Source organism: Uloborus diversus, chromosome 5, assembly GCF_026930045.1.
Source record: "Uloborus diversus isolate 005 chromosome 5, Udiv.v.3.1, whole genome shotgun sequence".
In the NCBI taxonomy this organism is placed as follows: domain Eukaryota; kingdom Metazoa; phylum Arthropoda; class Arachnida; order Araneae; family Uloboridae; genus Uloborus; species Uloborus diversus.
This window is the reverse complement of record NC_072735.1, coordinates 25203274-25220388: the sequence shown is the minus strand read 5'-3', so window position 1 is coordinate 25220388 and position 17115 is coordinate 25203274. Positions and strand designations below refer to the sequence as shown.

The 17115-nt window shown below is 33.2% G+C and overlaps 1 protein-coding gene across 1 annotated transcript in view; it reads left to right on the top strand.

The window, feature by feature from the left end:
- Positions 1 to 14744, top strand: part of LOC129222515 (uncharacterized) — a 300099-nt gene extending 285355 nt beyond the window's left edge. The window contains exons 13-18 of the mRNA XM_054857026.1: positions 299 to 646; positions 4885 to 6348; positions 7385 to 7663; positions 10237 to 10503; positions 11800 to 12286; positions 14509 to 14744. Of these exons, the coding sequence (XP_054713001.1) occupies positions 299 to 646; positions 4885 to 6348; positions 7385 to 7663; positions 10237 to 10503; positions 11800 to 12286; positions 14509 to 14744 (3081 nt within the window). The remainder of the gene's footprint in view (positions 1 to 298; positions 647 to 4884; positions 6349 to 7384; positions 7664 to 10236; positions 10504 to 11799; positions 12287 to 14508) is intronic.
- Positions 14745 to 17115: the final 2371 nt, after the last annotated feature.

Sequence of the window (17115 nt, the reverse complement as noted above, 5' to 3'; positions counted from 1 at the left end):
TTACACCTACAAAAATATTTTAAACTTCAGATCATGTAAAATCTTTAGCATGTAGAAAGCTTTGAAAAATAAAGACTATTGCAATCATTCCTGAACAAAAATAAAGAAAATTAACAATCAAACGACCATAGGTACTGTAAAAAAATATTCCATAGAGCTAGTGTTGGAATATAGCTTAGTAGTATGGAGAAAATTATTTTTAACTTGCAGTAAACACATGCAAAATAAAGATTATACGGGCGCAAACAGTTTTACTCTTAAACATTGTGCAAATTATTTAATTTTTATTGATTCGCAGATTCACAAATGCACTGGAGCAACATGCAGTGATAAACACCAGAATGTAGCTGATATATCATTCATCCAAGATGCTGGCGTGTCCAAAGTTATCAACTCGGTGCTGAGCATTGGGGTTGGTCTCGAAGCTTTGCGGCAACAGTTGTGCCCAGGACTTGACAGAGGCTTGTGTCCGGCAATGCAAGACAATCCCGCTTTGAAAAGTCTGCTGCTCAATTTGACTCGGGATTCTTCTTTTAAGGGAGCGGACGGCAACCTATTTAGATTCACTCCTCAAGGTTACCACGCTAGTATCCTCGATGTTTTAAATTTCCGACAAGTCGGAAATAATGCTCACGCCTTTGTGAACGTAAGTATGCAAATTTTCTAAACTATACAAATATTTCTGCTCCATAAGATTTTCCTCGAAATAATCCTGTGATTTAAAAAAAAATTTATTTTCAAAAAAAAAAAAGTTTAATCCTGAAAAGATATTTTTGTCATAGTTACAACCTTTGAAACAACCTCGCAAACCATTAGTAAAACTAGTACCGTGTTTTCCTGCGTATAATCCGCGGATTATCTGCTAAAAAAGGCAAAGTTTATGAGGTGCGGATTATACGCAGCCGCGGATTATCGGTGATTTTTTCCCCCCTTTACACCAACGCATTGAACCTCAATATTTACAGTAGGATTCACTGATCGAGACCGTACGCCGACTGAATGTTGTTTATTTTACGAAGCATGCATATTCTTCTTCACTGCCTGCCTGTATGTTGGTTATTTTACGTTGCTTGAATGTTCCTCTTGGCGATTCAGGTCATGTAAAATAAGCAAGATTAGAGTGAAATAGGTAGCCATTTGCTCCTTTGTCTTGACTTTTTTCAAGTAATTAGCGTACTATAATCAAGATTTCAAGAAGAAATCATTATATTTTAGATTATAGTTCAGATTAATTTTGATTATGCATTCAAAGTAATTACCTTTTCACGTTTTTAGTTTAGTTGCTCAAATGGTATGGTAAATTCAAACTTTATTTTTTTTACATCGTATTATCCGCGGATTATACGCCGCTGAGAATTATACGAAGCCTTTTTTCTTCAAGCGAATTAAGGACCTGCGGATTATAGGCCGCCCGCGAATAATACGGTAAACTAGCAAACCACTAATAAGAAAGGTTTTTAGGTATATATTCTTACAAACACTACTAATGACATGCAACCAATTCCTCCCCACAAGTCATTACGGAGATTATGGTTCAAAGAAATTAAAATAAAGTTAGGGGTGTTTGAGGAATCAATCATTTGTTTAGGGCAGTGGAACAATCTGCGACCCCGTATGTGTCCCCCACATACATATATAGGAGAGTGTGCGTATGCGCATAACTCACATAATAGTTCAAAGTGCTTGAGATATTTGTTTATGCTTTGGTTTTCGGAGGAACTGCGATCCTAAAAATCTTATATATTCTGAGTGTCTCCAATTTTTGTTGAAGTGAAAGTGTTTATTAAAACAATATCGTCATGAAGTCAAAAAATTCGGAGGAGGACTTTTGGCAGCCCCTCATTTTTTTTCCAAATGTAAATATAGCAAGAGAGAGAAGTGGTCTACATTTTTGCTTGAAGAGCAGGGGGAGGGGGCATTCATTACTAGCATACGCGCGATCAAATTAAGAGAATTGCGTTACAATGAACCTACAGTCGTAAGTGCAACACTCGCGAAAGTCTTCCCCCGTAAACTTTTCAAAATTATAATTCTGAAATTGCAGAAACACGATCACTGGTAATGTTTGGAGGAGAGAACGTTCCGATACTATTTTAAATGATTCAAGCTCGGAGAATCTGCCTTTGAAATTTCTCGAAATTGAAGTCCTAAAAGTGAAATTATAAACGATTTTTAAAGAGAGGGAGAGGAGGAGGAGGAGGAGGATTGGGGATGCTATCTAGTTGTCCGAAAATTAAAATGAAATGTCCTTAAAGATGGTCTACAATTGAGAAAACTCAATTGTAGACCATCTTTTTGGAGGTTAAGAGAAGAGAATGGGCTCGGGCAACCTTTCTCCGGTAAATTTTTGAATGTCAAATCCTAAAAACGTAATTATAAGCTATCTTTGTTAATGTTAGGAAAAGGTTTGGATTCTGACCCTCCACACTGGAATTTTTTCGGAATTGAAGTTCCAAAAACGAAATTTCAGACGAGTTTAATGATGTGTGGTTCTGAAAGGGGAGAGAGAATCTAGGATACTCCCAGGGAATTTAAGTCCCGAAAACATAATAGTAGATTATCTTTGATGACTAGGCGAAATGTTCGGAGACCCTTAACAGGATTTTTTTTTTTTTTTTTTAATTTTCCTAAAAGCGAAATTTTACACGATCTTTAATTATGTGAAGGGGACAGTAGATACTCCTCTTAACTTTTTTTCGAAATTAAAATCCTGAACACCCCCCCCCCTTTTTTTACTCCACTTTTGATGAAGTTAGAGGGCGGGATGAGGTTCAGAGCTCTTCCCGAAATAATTTCCAAAATTAAATCTTATAAATGCAAACAGACATCATTCAGAATCAGGATAAAGTTTAGAGAATTTCTCGCATAAATAATTCGAAACCAAAGTTTAGAAAACGAAATTTTAGACGATGTTAGGTTAGGTTAGAGGAGGTGAATTCAGGATTCTTTCGCGGAAATTTGTGGGGATGGAAGTCCCTAAACTAATATGTAAGATAATCTAAGAGGACTTTGGGGGATCAGGTACTCTAGTATTAGGGAGGTGGCTTGCTGTAACCCCATGGCCTCTCTCCTGGATTCGCCATTGCGCTCAAGTGTTGATGCTGTTAGTAAATTCGAATCATCAGTAAAAAAATCGAGGATTGCTTTTCTTTTCTTTTTTTTTTCTCTATTTTTTTCACAGTAAACTGTTTTTGTTGTAAAGACTAATGGTAAAAAAGGAAAGAAAAGAAAATGAAACAGCTTTTATTATGTGTCATTACAATTCATTCTTAAATGAGTTATGACATTTATTGCCACTTAGCTAAGCAATATAATTACATACACATGCAACAAATACTTTATGGACTTAAAACATAAAAGAACAATTAGATGCATTTTTCATTATCATCAAAATATGTTACTGACGAAACTTGCTACGCGTAGACAATAAAACATAGCCATAATGCATTCATGTTTATGAAACATCTTTAACGTTCATGGTTCAGCTGCTGGATTGTGATGAAAAGCTTTGTAAAATGGAACCAAATAATAAATGATAGCCATAAAATAGTCTTTGGGGATTGAAAAAAAAAAAAAAACTAGTTTCGATAATGTTACACATTAATGCATAATGTGTTGCAAATGACGACTTTCGTTTCGTCTAAATAGCTGAAGGAATGCGATATGTGACTATGTCCAGATCGCAATGAAAATGTACCGTCTTGAGCAAAGAAGAGACCAGGGAGACATGATTCAGTTGTTTAAATTTATTAAAATGAAAGATGTTACGGGGCTGAAGTTTAGCACTGAAAACAGGACAAGGGGTCATTGTTTTAAGCTATTTAAATCTCAGGCTAACATGGATATTAGGAAAAATTATTATTTTAGCAGGGTATAGTGGAACCTTGGAACAGCTTACCGGAAGAGGTAGTAATGAGCAAGGAGTAGATAGTTTTAAGAGGGCCATTGATCTTCACTGGGGATTGTAAATTGACTAAGACCAGTCTAGCAGGGCCCAGAGCCTGTTGCTGGTCGTCACTTTTGTATTTGTATTTGTAAAACTGTATATATATGAGACAGGCGGCTGATGAATAAAAAAAAGGGAGGGTGAAAAGAGATGCGGTGTGTGTCTCTGTGTGTGGGGGAGAGAATCAACGGCAGTAAAGGTGTTTTTTTTTTTTTTTTCGTTTTGTAAAATTGGACTACTATTGGATTGTAATGCCATCGATGAAAAAATAATCTTCTCTAAAATCACCCTGCTTCCAATTCAAAGTTCCATTTCACATGAAAACTTGTTATACTTTATAAAAATTGAAAGAAAATGCTTGAGATCTTCAGATAATCATGAAAATTATTCTCCACTTCAAAATAAATTTTAAATTGCTGAATTTCGTTCGAAAAGACGGGAGTTTTCCTTTCTAATATATAAAAGGAAGAACCGAGAATTCACTGAAAATTACCGTCCATGGATAATGGATTTTATGCAAAAAGAACCGATTGTACAGGGTTTTTCTAAAACGTAAAGGAAATTGAACAAATGAAGAAAATAATATTAAAATATTCATTATTGTTTAACGAAAAAGATTTTAATGGATGCAATGAAAATTAGTCAAATAATTTGTTTTGGTGCTCTACATAAATTCGTGTAAAAGTGAACTGAACGTTTTTTTTATTTTTTTTTATATTTAATAAAAAAATAATATTAAATTTTAAAGGAAAAAAACATGCAAGTTCTGCATAGAGGCGATAACGGTTAAAAAGTACAAAAATTCAGAAAATGAGAATCAAAATATTTCAGAAAAAAATCATAAATATGAGTAAATTTACTGCAAAAATTTCATTTTATTTCTTTCAATATTTCCATTTTATGCTTATTCACGGAGTACTTGTTATTCTGTTCTATAGGTTGGCCAGTATTCCCCAGACGAAGGACTATCTCTGAATTTCAGTAAAATAAAAACATTCAACGAATTTGGAAAAGAAATAAGTCTCTACGACCTTAAGTCTGTTTGCAACCGCTGCCGAAGAACTGCATCCGGCATTTTCTCATCTACAATGCAAATTGTGCCAAAACAAGATTTTGCAATTGGAGTTCTGATGCCGATTCATCGAAAGTCTAGCAATTTCTTCAGCTGTGGTGGTCTGAAAGACATAATGATGTTCCATCACTTAGCCAGTATTGCGTACGCTATTGAAAAAATCAATAAAAATGCTTCTGTAATGCCAGGTGTGGACATAGGGACAATAGTGTTCGATTACTGTGAGAGACCACAGAGAGGAGAGGAACAACTATTCAGTTATTTCTCCAAAGAAAATGCTGCGGCTTCTAATCTTCGAGTGAAGCCAAATTCTGTTGTGGCAGCCATTACTTATGGCAAAGATGTTTCTAAAGAAGCCTCACCTATATTCAATTCACTTCGAATCATGCACATTGCCACACCAATTGATAGATTTGAATCAGATGAGTACAATGACATCATTTACACAGCTCCATCAACAATGTCACAAATACAAGCCTTGCTAGGCATTTTGAAGAAATTTAACTGGTTCTATGTCAACATTGTTTATAGCAATACAGATTTTGGCAGAGCTGGCTATTACGAGTTCTCTAAAGGAGCCAAAGATATGGGCATCTGTCTAGCTAATGTGGTCATAGTTGAGCCTGAGAGTACCAGAGAATCCTTGCTGACAAATCTTCAGAATGGCTTGAACAGAGATTCTACTGTTGTGGTTTCGTTGGTAGATAATGATAGAGTAATTCAAAATATGATTGAAGCCATAAAACACAGTTATGTTCTAGCGAGATATGTATGGGTAGGAACTGAGACTTGGGGAAACAATCCTGTAGTACGAAATACTATGCTAGAAGCACCTTTCGATGCCATTACTTTGAAACTAGAGAATCACGACATGCCAGGATTCCACAGGTTTTATGAGCGATTAACTCTTTATAATCATTATCCCATTCCTGATTTATGGTTTGAAGAATTTTGGCAGCTTCGTTTCCAGTGTCAGCTACCAAACAGCAAAGTACATCAGAAACAATATCCATCCACATGTACAGGTAAAGAACAACTTTCATCTGATGAACTTTCACAGAGCGAGCATGTATATCAGACAGTGAAAACTATAGAATCGATCGCTGAAGGTCTTCACAACTACTTGAATCAAAAATGCCCTTATGGGATGGCTGCAATGAACATTGATGATTGCGGAAATGGCTCCAGGGATGAACTTCAAAAAGAAATACAAACCATTCTTCATGGAGCTTATTCAGAATGTGAAGAATGTGGATCTGCCAGCACTATCTTTGGCTATGAAATTATTCAATATTCAGTGGGAAGAAATGGCTCTTATCTGCAGACTCCGGTAATTATCATTTCATTCAGTATATTCCATTGCAGATTATTTCGAAACCAATTATGCGATTTAATAACAAAACTTTACTATCACAATTTGCTCTTTCTCATATAAAACCTGAATCAAAGATCTTGACTTATCAGAGAGATTAAATTGAATTGAACTTGATTTAAAAGTTTACAGCAAGTAATCTGAGAGCATTTAAACTGAAACTTAATACTCAAATCTAGTTATTTTTTTGGATGAAGAGCTTTAAAAAGCATGAATAACTTACACTATCCTCATTGACACACAGAAATTTAAAAAATAAATAAATAAATGAATTATTTACATTTTTATTTGAAAGTAAAAAATGTAGTTTCTAGATAACGGAACTAATTAGTTAAGTTAAAAAGAAAACAGAGCTTTGCCTTTTAAATAATTGATTCCTGAAAATAAGAAACTCTTCTGGAAACTTAACGTTACTTATAGTGAAGACGTTTTAATTTTTAACAAATACCATCAAATGGGGTGACTTTGTGACAATAGAAATTGAACTGTGGCACAACTGTAAAAGGTAGAAAGCTTCTTTTATATAATAAATAGAAGGTTTGAAGTTTGTTGCACTCTGCTTTATTAGTCGCATAACTTAATTTAACCTTTTAGTATTAGTATTAGTACAGATGATGAGGCACAACCTCACCCCATTGGACAGCATTTCAAATGGTCTTCAAACATCGCCAAGTTTTTCTCCTTACAGCATGTATGATTTAAGTGTATGAAAAAAATAGTCATTGTTTTTTTAACTTAAAAAAATGGTTTGAAAATATTAAACTAAAAGACATGAAGCACACAAATAATCAATTAGATAATACTCAATTGGATGGCATCGTAAGATTTAACTGAGGGTACGAAAAAGATGAAAAACGTAAAACTTTTTAAACCAACTCTTATGAAACTAAACATAACTTAGATTTGATTTAATCAAAACCTAATAAAAGCAAATTAAAATTTTCTTACTGTCTTTTCTTTTATCTAACTAAATCCAGTAATTTATTTCTTACAGATCGGTAGCTGGAAAGATGGGTTGTTATTCTTGGATGACGCAAAAATCACTTTTTCAACGGACAGTGTTCCAGTTTCAGAATGCAAAGAGGAATGTGATACTTGCATGAACCAACTTGGAAATGTTCAGAATTTCATGTCACCAGAGGTACCCATCTATGCAAATTTCCAAACTGTCTGGGGCATTATTGTCACAGCCTTGTCAATATTGGGAATGGTTTTAGTCCTTATTTGCGCCCTCTACTTTTTGATGTCATTTCCAATCACAGTTGGAACAACAGTAAGTATAATTTTGTTTTAATAACGTATAGAAAATATCTAATTATTAACTAAATACAGTATTTTCCTCCGTATTAGCTGTGGATTATCTGCTACAAAATTATATAACTAATTAGACATGGGTTATACGCTGCCGCGGATATGAGCGCTTTTTTTTCTGTCAACGTCAAAGCATTGAATCTCAATTTTCAGCACGATTCACCACAGATACAGTTTCCGTAGACTATATGGTTGTTTATTTTACATAGCCTGAATTTTTCCTATTACGCGATTCAGGCAGTGTAAAATAAACAACCATACAGTCATAGTAGAAGCAGCTTCCATTTGATCTAGACTAGATCTGTTTGCTTCTTTGTCTTGACTCTGTCTTTGAGTAATTAGCCTACAGTAATCCCCATTTCAAGAAGTAATCATTATTTTTTAGATTAATTTTTATTGTACCTTAAATATTATTACTTTTTCATTTTTCTAGCTGCTAAAAATGTATGTCAAATCAAAATAATTTTGTTTTTTGATGATGCGGATTATACGAGTACGCCGCCAAGGATAACACGCAGAAAAATACAGTAGTAATGATCAAATTAGATATGAGCTGTTCAGAACTGACCTCGCTTTTAGAGAGTCTCTACTATATTTAAGTTACCATGCATGACTTCAAATACATCCCTAAAACATCGTATTTCTTCAAATGGTTTGGCATGAAAGTTCGCCTCAAAGATACATTTCAATCTCAAGTAGTGTTAAGTATGAAAAAATATAGGAATACAGTGTTGGGTAATTCCACGAAAAAGTCAACCCTTTGTCCCGCACGTGACGGTTCATAAGTTTCATTAAAAGGTAATAACTTTAAAGGGTAATTACGAAATGTTTTGCGAAAGAAATCGTGTATAAGTTTGTAACTTGTTAAGCAGAATGATTTGTACATAAATATTTAAAGTATTTTATTTAATAAATCATATGAGGCGTCACGCGCCGTTTTCTGTGGAATGGCCCTGTTGTGGAATTTATAAAATTAATTGCAGTTGCAAACATGCCTATATTGGGCAAACTCAATGTGCTTTAAAATTTCGCATGAAAGAGTATCAAAATTATGTGAAAAAACAAAACAGTCTTGTGTTGCCCAACATTTTTGGGCTTTGAACCACTCTTTCGATTTTAACTCTTATCAAATTATCCAAAAATGCCCCAGTTCATCAGATCTTGACTTTTGGGAATCTTTCCATAGTTTGAGGAACAATTTAGCCCATTAACATCTTTTATATTGATAAATTTAAACAACTAAATCATGTCCCATCTGACTCTCCTTTGCTCCAGACTATACATCTAAAGACTAAGTATAGCATCATAGTTTAATCTGAAGGTCCCCTTATTAACCTAATAGCCCTCTTTGATCAATTCAAGAGAGTAATCAAGTGCAAAAAAACAAGGGAAGAGGTGATGGGGACAATCAATTGTGTTTTGTGGGACCCTCCACTGGTAATTTTTTGATATTAAAGTTCAAAAGACTCAATTTTAGACGCTTCAATGGTATTAAGAGAAAAGAAAGATTCTGGCTCTCCTCCAAAAATATTTTGGGTATTGAATCATTTGTGATCAACATGTGTAAACCAAGATACTTAGTAAAGGATAAAAAATGAAAGCCATATCACTCCTCCCTTGGAAAAATTCATAGCTGCAAATAGGATATCTTAAGAAAATAAGTAATGAAAATTGATACAAGACACAACAAAAGCAATAAAAGTTGGTACTACTTTCAACCTGAAAGTGAAATTTTAAATTAAAGTATGAGATTGCCAATAGTATATAAATTAGGCACAAATATGCCTACTAAATAAACTTCATAAATCAATGTTCATCAATATTAACTGAGCATTTAGTGTGATGTAAATTCAAAGGCAAAACAAACTTACACTTTTAATTATCAACAGGAAGCATAATTGCTTATGTTAAAAAATAAGTAGTCTGCAAATAGTGGTAGCAATACTAAATTCACAGCAATACATTGTATCTAATTAGGACATGCTGATTCAGACAACAAGAGATATTTGATTATGATTTGAGGAAGGAGAATTCTTAAATTTTTCGTAGTTAGTGAGCATTGCAGCATTGCGAGTTCATTCATATTATAAAAAGAAAAATAAAAGCTTTTTATTTTTGCTCAATAAGATTCAGTTGTGAACTACTACGGAAACTAAGGAATTTCGAAATATGTGGCAATTTTAATTTTTTGTGCAGCAATTGTTTTGTTGCACAAAAACAAAACGATTGCTGCACAGAAAAATTTTGAAAGGGTGACATCTGAAAAATTAGGTGTAATTAATTATGAAACTTGAAATGTTTTTGATAATATACAGCGTCTAACAATAGCAACATTATTTTGGGAGAGATTGATGCATGAACAAAAACTTGCCATTGTGAGAAAGTTGGTAAAATTTAATGAATTGGTTTCGCTTTCGAAGACACATGAAAAAATTGAAATTTTGTAGGTGTTCATCATAGTAGGTTTTTAACTTTAAAGCTACGTGAATGTTTTGCCTTCAGAAATGCTAATCTAATGTTACTTTTCCTTTTTAGGTGTTAGGTTACATGATTTTGTTTGGTTTGCTGCTTTTGTATGCAGTAAATTATGCTTTTGTATTGTCACCAACCGAAGGAACATGTGGTGTCAGAAGATTTGGCTTAGGTTTAGCTTACGCAATAATATTCTCTGGAATGCTTGTAAAGGTTATGAACACGTGGAGGCTCATGGGTTATAATGGCAGTCGTATTCTCAGTGATGGCACACGTCTATCTAGTCCAGCAGGACTTTTAGTCATAGCAGTTGGCTTGGTGATAATTCAGGTAATTTTCATTCTTTTTCAATGGTCAACTTGATGTACTTTGTGCTTTAAGCAGTTTTACATGCTTGGTAATATTAGTTTTACAAGAATGAAGATATGTACTCTAAATTTGAGTGAAGTAGTATAATGCTATAGCAGAAATGAAAATACATTGTACTTTAGCAGCATCTTTATTAAATCAGCAAAGTCATTGTATGCAATTAATATTTTTGAAATAATTTTGAAGTAGATTATAAGTATTTCTCTTATATAAAGGGAAATTACATTGTAATAAGTTGTTAATTACATAAATAGGTTGTCTCAAAGCTTAAGCACTCATTCTTTATAGATTTTTATGCCATAGCATTTTGAATATGTTAAAAAAAAAAAAATAGTAACTGGAGTTTTAGGCCAAACACTTACTTTTTTGCTAAAATATCCTTAATCTGAAAATATCTTTAGTTTCTATGTCCCTAAAACGCTTCGGGTTTGTGCTATTCCCCGAAATGTTTTGTGTCATTTTAAACTCAACTAAAACACACTTTGCAAGGGCACACATTCATTCTTGGGCCCCCTTATCAGATTATACAACTGGCCCCTTTCCATTTTTGCCTAACTTAGAAATAAGTATTATGAAGATAAGCTGTACGATTACTTTTTTAGCCCAGGCTCCGTTTTTGTGGCACCCCTAGCTACCCTAATGTGAGCCATGCAGCTCTGAGGTGTATGATTTACAAAACAGTATCAATTTCCCAAGTAAAGAAACTAAACTAGTTAAGATACATAGTAATGTTACTGAGTAATTCTGTGTTTTAATTTTGATCGACTTTTATTAAACTTTAAACTGGGTTATTCATACATAATTTCACAGGGTGATCTTAGTTAAAAAATAAAACAAAATAAAGAAAGAAAGAAACTGAAAAGCTAAATATTCAAGACTACTTTTAGAATGTTATTCATAATGCACATATTAATTGATTAAGTATTTTAATGACAATTTTTTTTTCAACATTTATTTTAGTACATGAAAAAGAAGAATTTCTCAATTAAAATACCTAATGACTTCGTAAAATTAGAAGAAATTTATAAAGTAATATATTAATATTTTTGGTAATAGTTATTGACTGGACTTCTACTTTTTCATGGTGATGAGGGAGGCATTGGAGTAAATTATACTTTAAGAAAAAAAAAAACATGTTTTTAAGCGAACATTTGTACATATTTTCGGAATTCAAAGTTAAAACGTGACTTTTGATGTGATCGTTGAATGCATTTTTATAGCTGCAACTTTAATTAATTGAATGTTGCTCATTTCCAGATTGTCTTATCTGCTGCTTGGTTGATTTTAATACCACCCAAAACTGGCACCTATGAACATGTTTGGAGATGTGCCCCACCCACCACTTTTGAGGAAGGATTGGTCGTTTCCTTAATCTACGTAATGCTTCTTCTGGCCATAACAACTTTATTTGCTCTCCTGACATGGCAGTGCCAAGACAACAATCGTGAATCAAGATGGATCCTTGCTTGTGCAATCCTGGTAGCGGTAGTATGGCTGGCTTGGACAATCTTGTCCACACAGCTCCCTCCAGACTACAGAGACACAACCATTGCTGCGGCGAATTTAGTGAATGCTACAATTATCATGATATTCCTGTACTTACGTAAAGTGTATCTGTACAGCAAACTAACCAGGCAAGCAAGAGATCAAGATTTAAAAGCACATCTGCAACCAGCTAGCTACAATCACTCCATCTATGGATCATCTCAAAAGACTTTCTCTACTCTGGCTCCAGTTCTTTATGGTAAGTGTTCAGATAAGTAGAAATAGTGAAATTAGTGATAAAATGAGGGAACAAAATGCCATGGTAGCACAAATGAAAAACAAAACAAAAAGAAACAAATTTGCAAATAAATCTTTACTAACAATAAAGCTGAAAATCTCTCTGTCTGGATATCTGAATCTCTGTCTGTCTGGATGTCTATGATGCGCATAGCGCCTAGACCGTTTGGCCGATTATCATGAAATGTGGCACAAAATTAGTTTGTAGCATGGGGGTGAGCACCTTGAAGCGACTTTTTAAAAATTCAATTTTGTCCTTTTTCTATTCCAATTTTAAGAAAAATTTTACAGATCAAAATTATCACAATGTGGACTACTAAATTACGAAATTATCATAACGTGGAATCGTAACATGGGCAAGCAAATGAATATAGCAAATTGGCGAGAAATTCATCATCCAATATTTGTAAATATAGAGGCAAACAAAATGACCTTTTAATTTTCTACTATGGGCAAAGCCGTGTGGGTAACACTAGTGGTTTAATAAAATGATACAGTCGAGCCAGCTCATTGGAATATCAGTTATAAAGATGTCCTCGGTGGCCGATCCTAGCAGGTGTGCACCACACGCGGGCGGACAAGAGCAAGGGGCGACCACAGGCAGCATATAGCTCTAAGAATTAAGCAAAGTTGCTCAAGAATTCTAAACGATATAACTTATGAGAAGTCGAATAAATATGCAGATTTTTAAACGTTTTTTTGAAAAATCAAAGTAATTCCCGATTTTCCAGATAGCATAGCATTGTTTGAGAAAAATAGAAAGTGAGTGCACAAGTGTGCTTGAATATTCCCCACTCTCTCCTACTTGCAACCTAACGCAACCAAAGATAGATTAAAATTATTTATCATGTGTCAATTTCGAAAACTTTTTGAGGGAGACAGCCCCCTCCACTCTTGACCTTCCTCTGATGTCACCGAAGACAGACTAAAATGCGTTTTTACGACTAGTCATCATTTTTGGAATGTATTATTTTCTTCAAAGATACCTAAAGAGTATCTTGCTAGAATAAACATTTCTTACTATTTATAGATTCCTCTTTCTTCTGTTTTTTTTCCTTTAAACTTGATACAGAAACTTGTAGGAAGATGAATAAGGAGGTTAAATACTAGTCAAAAATTGCAAAATGTTCTAGACGGACAGCACATTTGGTCTTTGCACGCGGGTGGCCAACACTCTAGGATCGGTTGTGAATGTCCTGTTTAAGTTAATAAATTTTCAAAGTACCAAACTGTTGCAATTTGTCATTTTGATCTTGGATAATAGAATATCCTGCTTATTAGAATAATTTTTCATTTTTATTTGGCTATTCCATTAACCTCAGCGATAATTCTTTCCTGTAAGATCTAAATGAAAAAGTTATTGAAATTCCAAAAGAGTTTTTAATTTAAAAGAAAAAAAAATCTCCTTTGATTTAAAAGATTTCTGTCTTGTAAAATTTAGATTTTCCCAATTTAAATAATATTTGTTATTAATTTGTCATAGATAATCCGGTACCTGTGAGTTGTCACAGAAGACATAAGTTCAGTATGAAAAAACTCTCATAGGACCTCGTGGGAAAAACACGACCTCTGAGAGCTGGCCACTGAACATTGATGGCCTTCATTATTTCTTGCAACTGTGGCAGGAATGAACCATCATAAAACCTACTTGGGGTTTAATGTCTTAATTATTTAAAAAGTTCAACAAATTAAGAGCGCAAATTGATTTTCAACTAAAAAATAATCATTAAAATTCCTCAGTTTTCTTCAAACTTTGAAAATTTATAATTTTTCTAAGTGTCTAGCTACATTTCAAAAATTTCTTTGAGCATTTCATTTTCTTACTCTTAAGTAGCAATTTTGTGCGAGTAAACAGAAATTCTTATCAAAAGCTGATATAAAGAAGAAATGAGTTGGATAATTTATTCATTAGAATCAGTATAAATACAAGAAAAGGAAATAAAAAAAAAAAGAACTACAATTGCTTGAATTTTTTTCTAAGATTTTTCTCATTTATTGTCTAATGTACAAATGCATGTTAAAAAAAAGATAAAATTTGTTTTTCATAATTTAAAGAATAAACTTAAAAGTATTGTTTTGCATTGCTAATTTGTTCAAAATATTTCCAACAACAAATGTATCGTAACATTACCAACTTTTTATGTAACTTAGATCCTTGTTTTCACTGCTATTAAATATTCTAAGGTTCACAAGCATCACTGAATGCCAAGAAGCTGTATGGTGGACCATCTTCAAGGGTGGAACTCATCAATTGCCCGGAGGACAACAAAAGTGACAGTTCAGGTTCAGTCCAGGTGCAAGCGACGGATTTGTACCCCCTGGACATGTATGATGGAGGAAGTCAGTTTCAGCCAGTCACTTCTCTTTATGGCAGCAATCATACGCTTGTTTTAGATGATACTTTAACATATGGAAGGTAATTTATTTGTTATAGCATAAATGGAACAATCCAGGATTCATATGTAAGCTGTTTTAAGAATAGAAAGTAAAATTTACGGGTGAATTATTGTTGAGTAATCAAAATTATTTCACATTTTGCCATCGCTTGGCATTTCTCATTCTATTTTGTCTGTAATTTGGAAATAACGAGTCATCTCTAAATAACATCTATTGTTTTATGTGGCGAGTGTACCTTAGGACAACTTTTGTTGTGTTGGTATAATAGGATTAGGATATCTTATTAGGGTATATCTTATTATGAATAAGATTTCTTGTTTTATTTATTTGTTTAATTGTAGACAATAATTCTTTTTGCATCTTCTTGGTTCTTTTTTCATTTCATGAATTTTTTTGTAAATGAGAAATTTTTTCATAACTATCTCATATTTTTTTTCAGACAATAAATTTTTTCACATTTTTTTCAGAGAGTAAATCTTTTCACATTTTATCTATTTTTTTTTCTTTTCTTTCTCTCACAAACATTTACAAGTATAATGATGAAGTTCACAGATAATATGAAGTTTACAGGTGCTATTTTATACTACTTTTTAGCGATTTTGTTTATTTATTTTTAAAATAAATTTATCAATTTTTTTGACTGTACATTTTATTTAATATTAAAATTGTGCATACTTCTCACTGCATAGATTTTTTTCTTTTTTACTAATAGCTTTAAGTATAATTGTAAACTTTTAAAGTTCTGACTTAACAATGAAATTTAGTGTGAATAAAAAGATAGTCTGAACCTAATGTCCCGCTATAACTTACAGAAAAATGGAGTAATCAACTTTTGAATATAGATATTCAAAACGAGAATTTAAGAAAAAATGTTATTTTGTGTCTATTGGGGGAAACATTATATAATAACAATCCTTGAAAGTATTTGACTTTCTTTTAGTAAACATATCTAAAATGCAGTGATGAATGACAATAGTGTAAGTCAATTGAAATAACTTTAAAACAAGTTGCAAATAACTACTGATATAAGTTAATGCGCAGGCCTGGATCAATAACTTTTGCCCCCCACCCTGCAAAAAATTCAGCAGGGCCCCTAACTGTCTACCGGATTTCTATGCCACAAAGGGCGGCGGACCTCTCGGTTCCAATGGGCCCCCTGCATTGCGGGGTCTACGAGTACAAGATCTGGGCCTGGTGATGCATATTAAGATAAAGTACAGTCATTCAGGGTATCTTTGAGTTCAGTTTATATTTTTCAGCACCACTTTATATTTTTCAGTTTATTTTTAACTTAGAGAGGAAAAAAACCTAGAAGTAGTCCCAGTGATGCATTCTTGCTGGTGAGGTCATACGAAAAAAAAAATCTGCTCTTTATGATTTTAAAATATACTATAACTAGAGGACCCGACAGACATTGTTCTGTTCAAAGTTTGTAAATTGAAAAGTTGAAAAATTTCAATAAATTATCAAGTGTTTGAACCATTGTGTTGAAAAAAATAAGTAAAAAGAAAATGTTTTAAGCTGCTTGGTGTCAGAATGCGTATATTTATTACAACTTGATTCATCTAATGCTCATGGAGCAGTTGTTTTATCAACTATTTTTTCTCGCATACTTGAAAGGTCTTCATAGATTGTATGGTTTGCTCCTGTAGCCATACTCAAAGGATAAAATCTATTCTCAGATATTAAGTACTAAAGGCCTGTGCCGACCTACATACACACGCACGCTTGTGATTGCAAAAAACAAATATTAAATTTAAAATGCCAAAAATTCATTTTTTTTGCAATTACCTTCTGCTAGGATATTTGTGAGCTATATTAGTTTATTATATAGTTTTTAAATGCTTAAATACACTGATCATGAAAAATAATTCCGTAAATAATTTTTACTTTTTTTCCCCTTGATGTCAAATTCTTTCTTATCCACGGTTTTTTGCTTGCTGTTGTTTTAACTCTTAACTTTGAAAGTATGGTAATTGTGTGCAATTACTCTTTCAGTTAATCATTTTCTAAACTAAATGTACTTAATTGAATGCACGCAAAATTACAACTTTCAGAAGCACGGATGATTTTCATGTATCTACACTATTGAATTCTAAAACTAATTTTCCTGAAGCGAATCGCAGGTATATTTCATTTAAATAATTTTTGAAGCGTAAACATTATGTGCCTCTAAATGGTTTTCAATAGGCTAATGGAATGCGACAAACCTGATCTTCTGCAGTCTCAAATACAGGACAAAGTTTTGGCGGTTCTCCTGATAGCATTGTGATATTTTTACCTTTCACATGTACCAATCCCCTCTGCTAAACTATGCCTTCAGTTTAAAGAAGAACTGTCAACCATTTTATCATTGCAGATGCAGAGCAATCGAAGTTCGTTTTTACGTATATA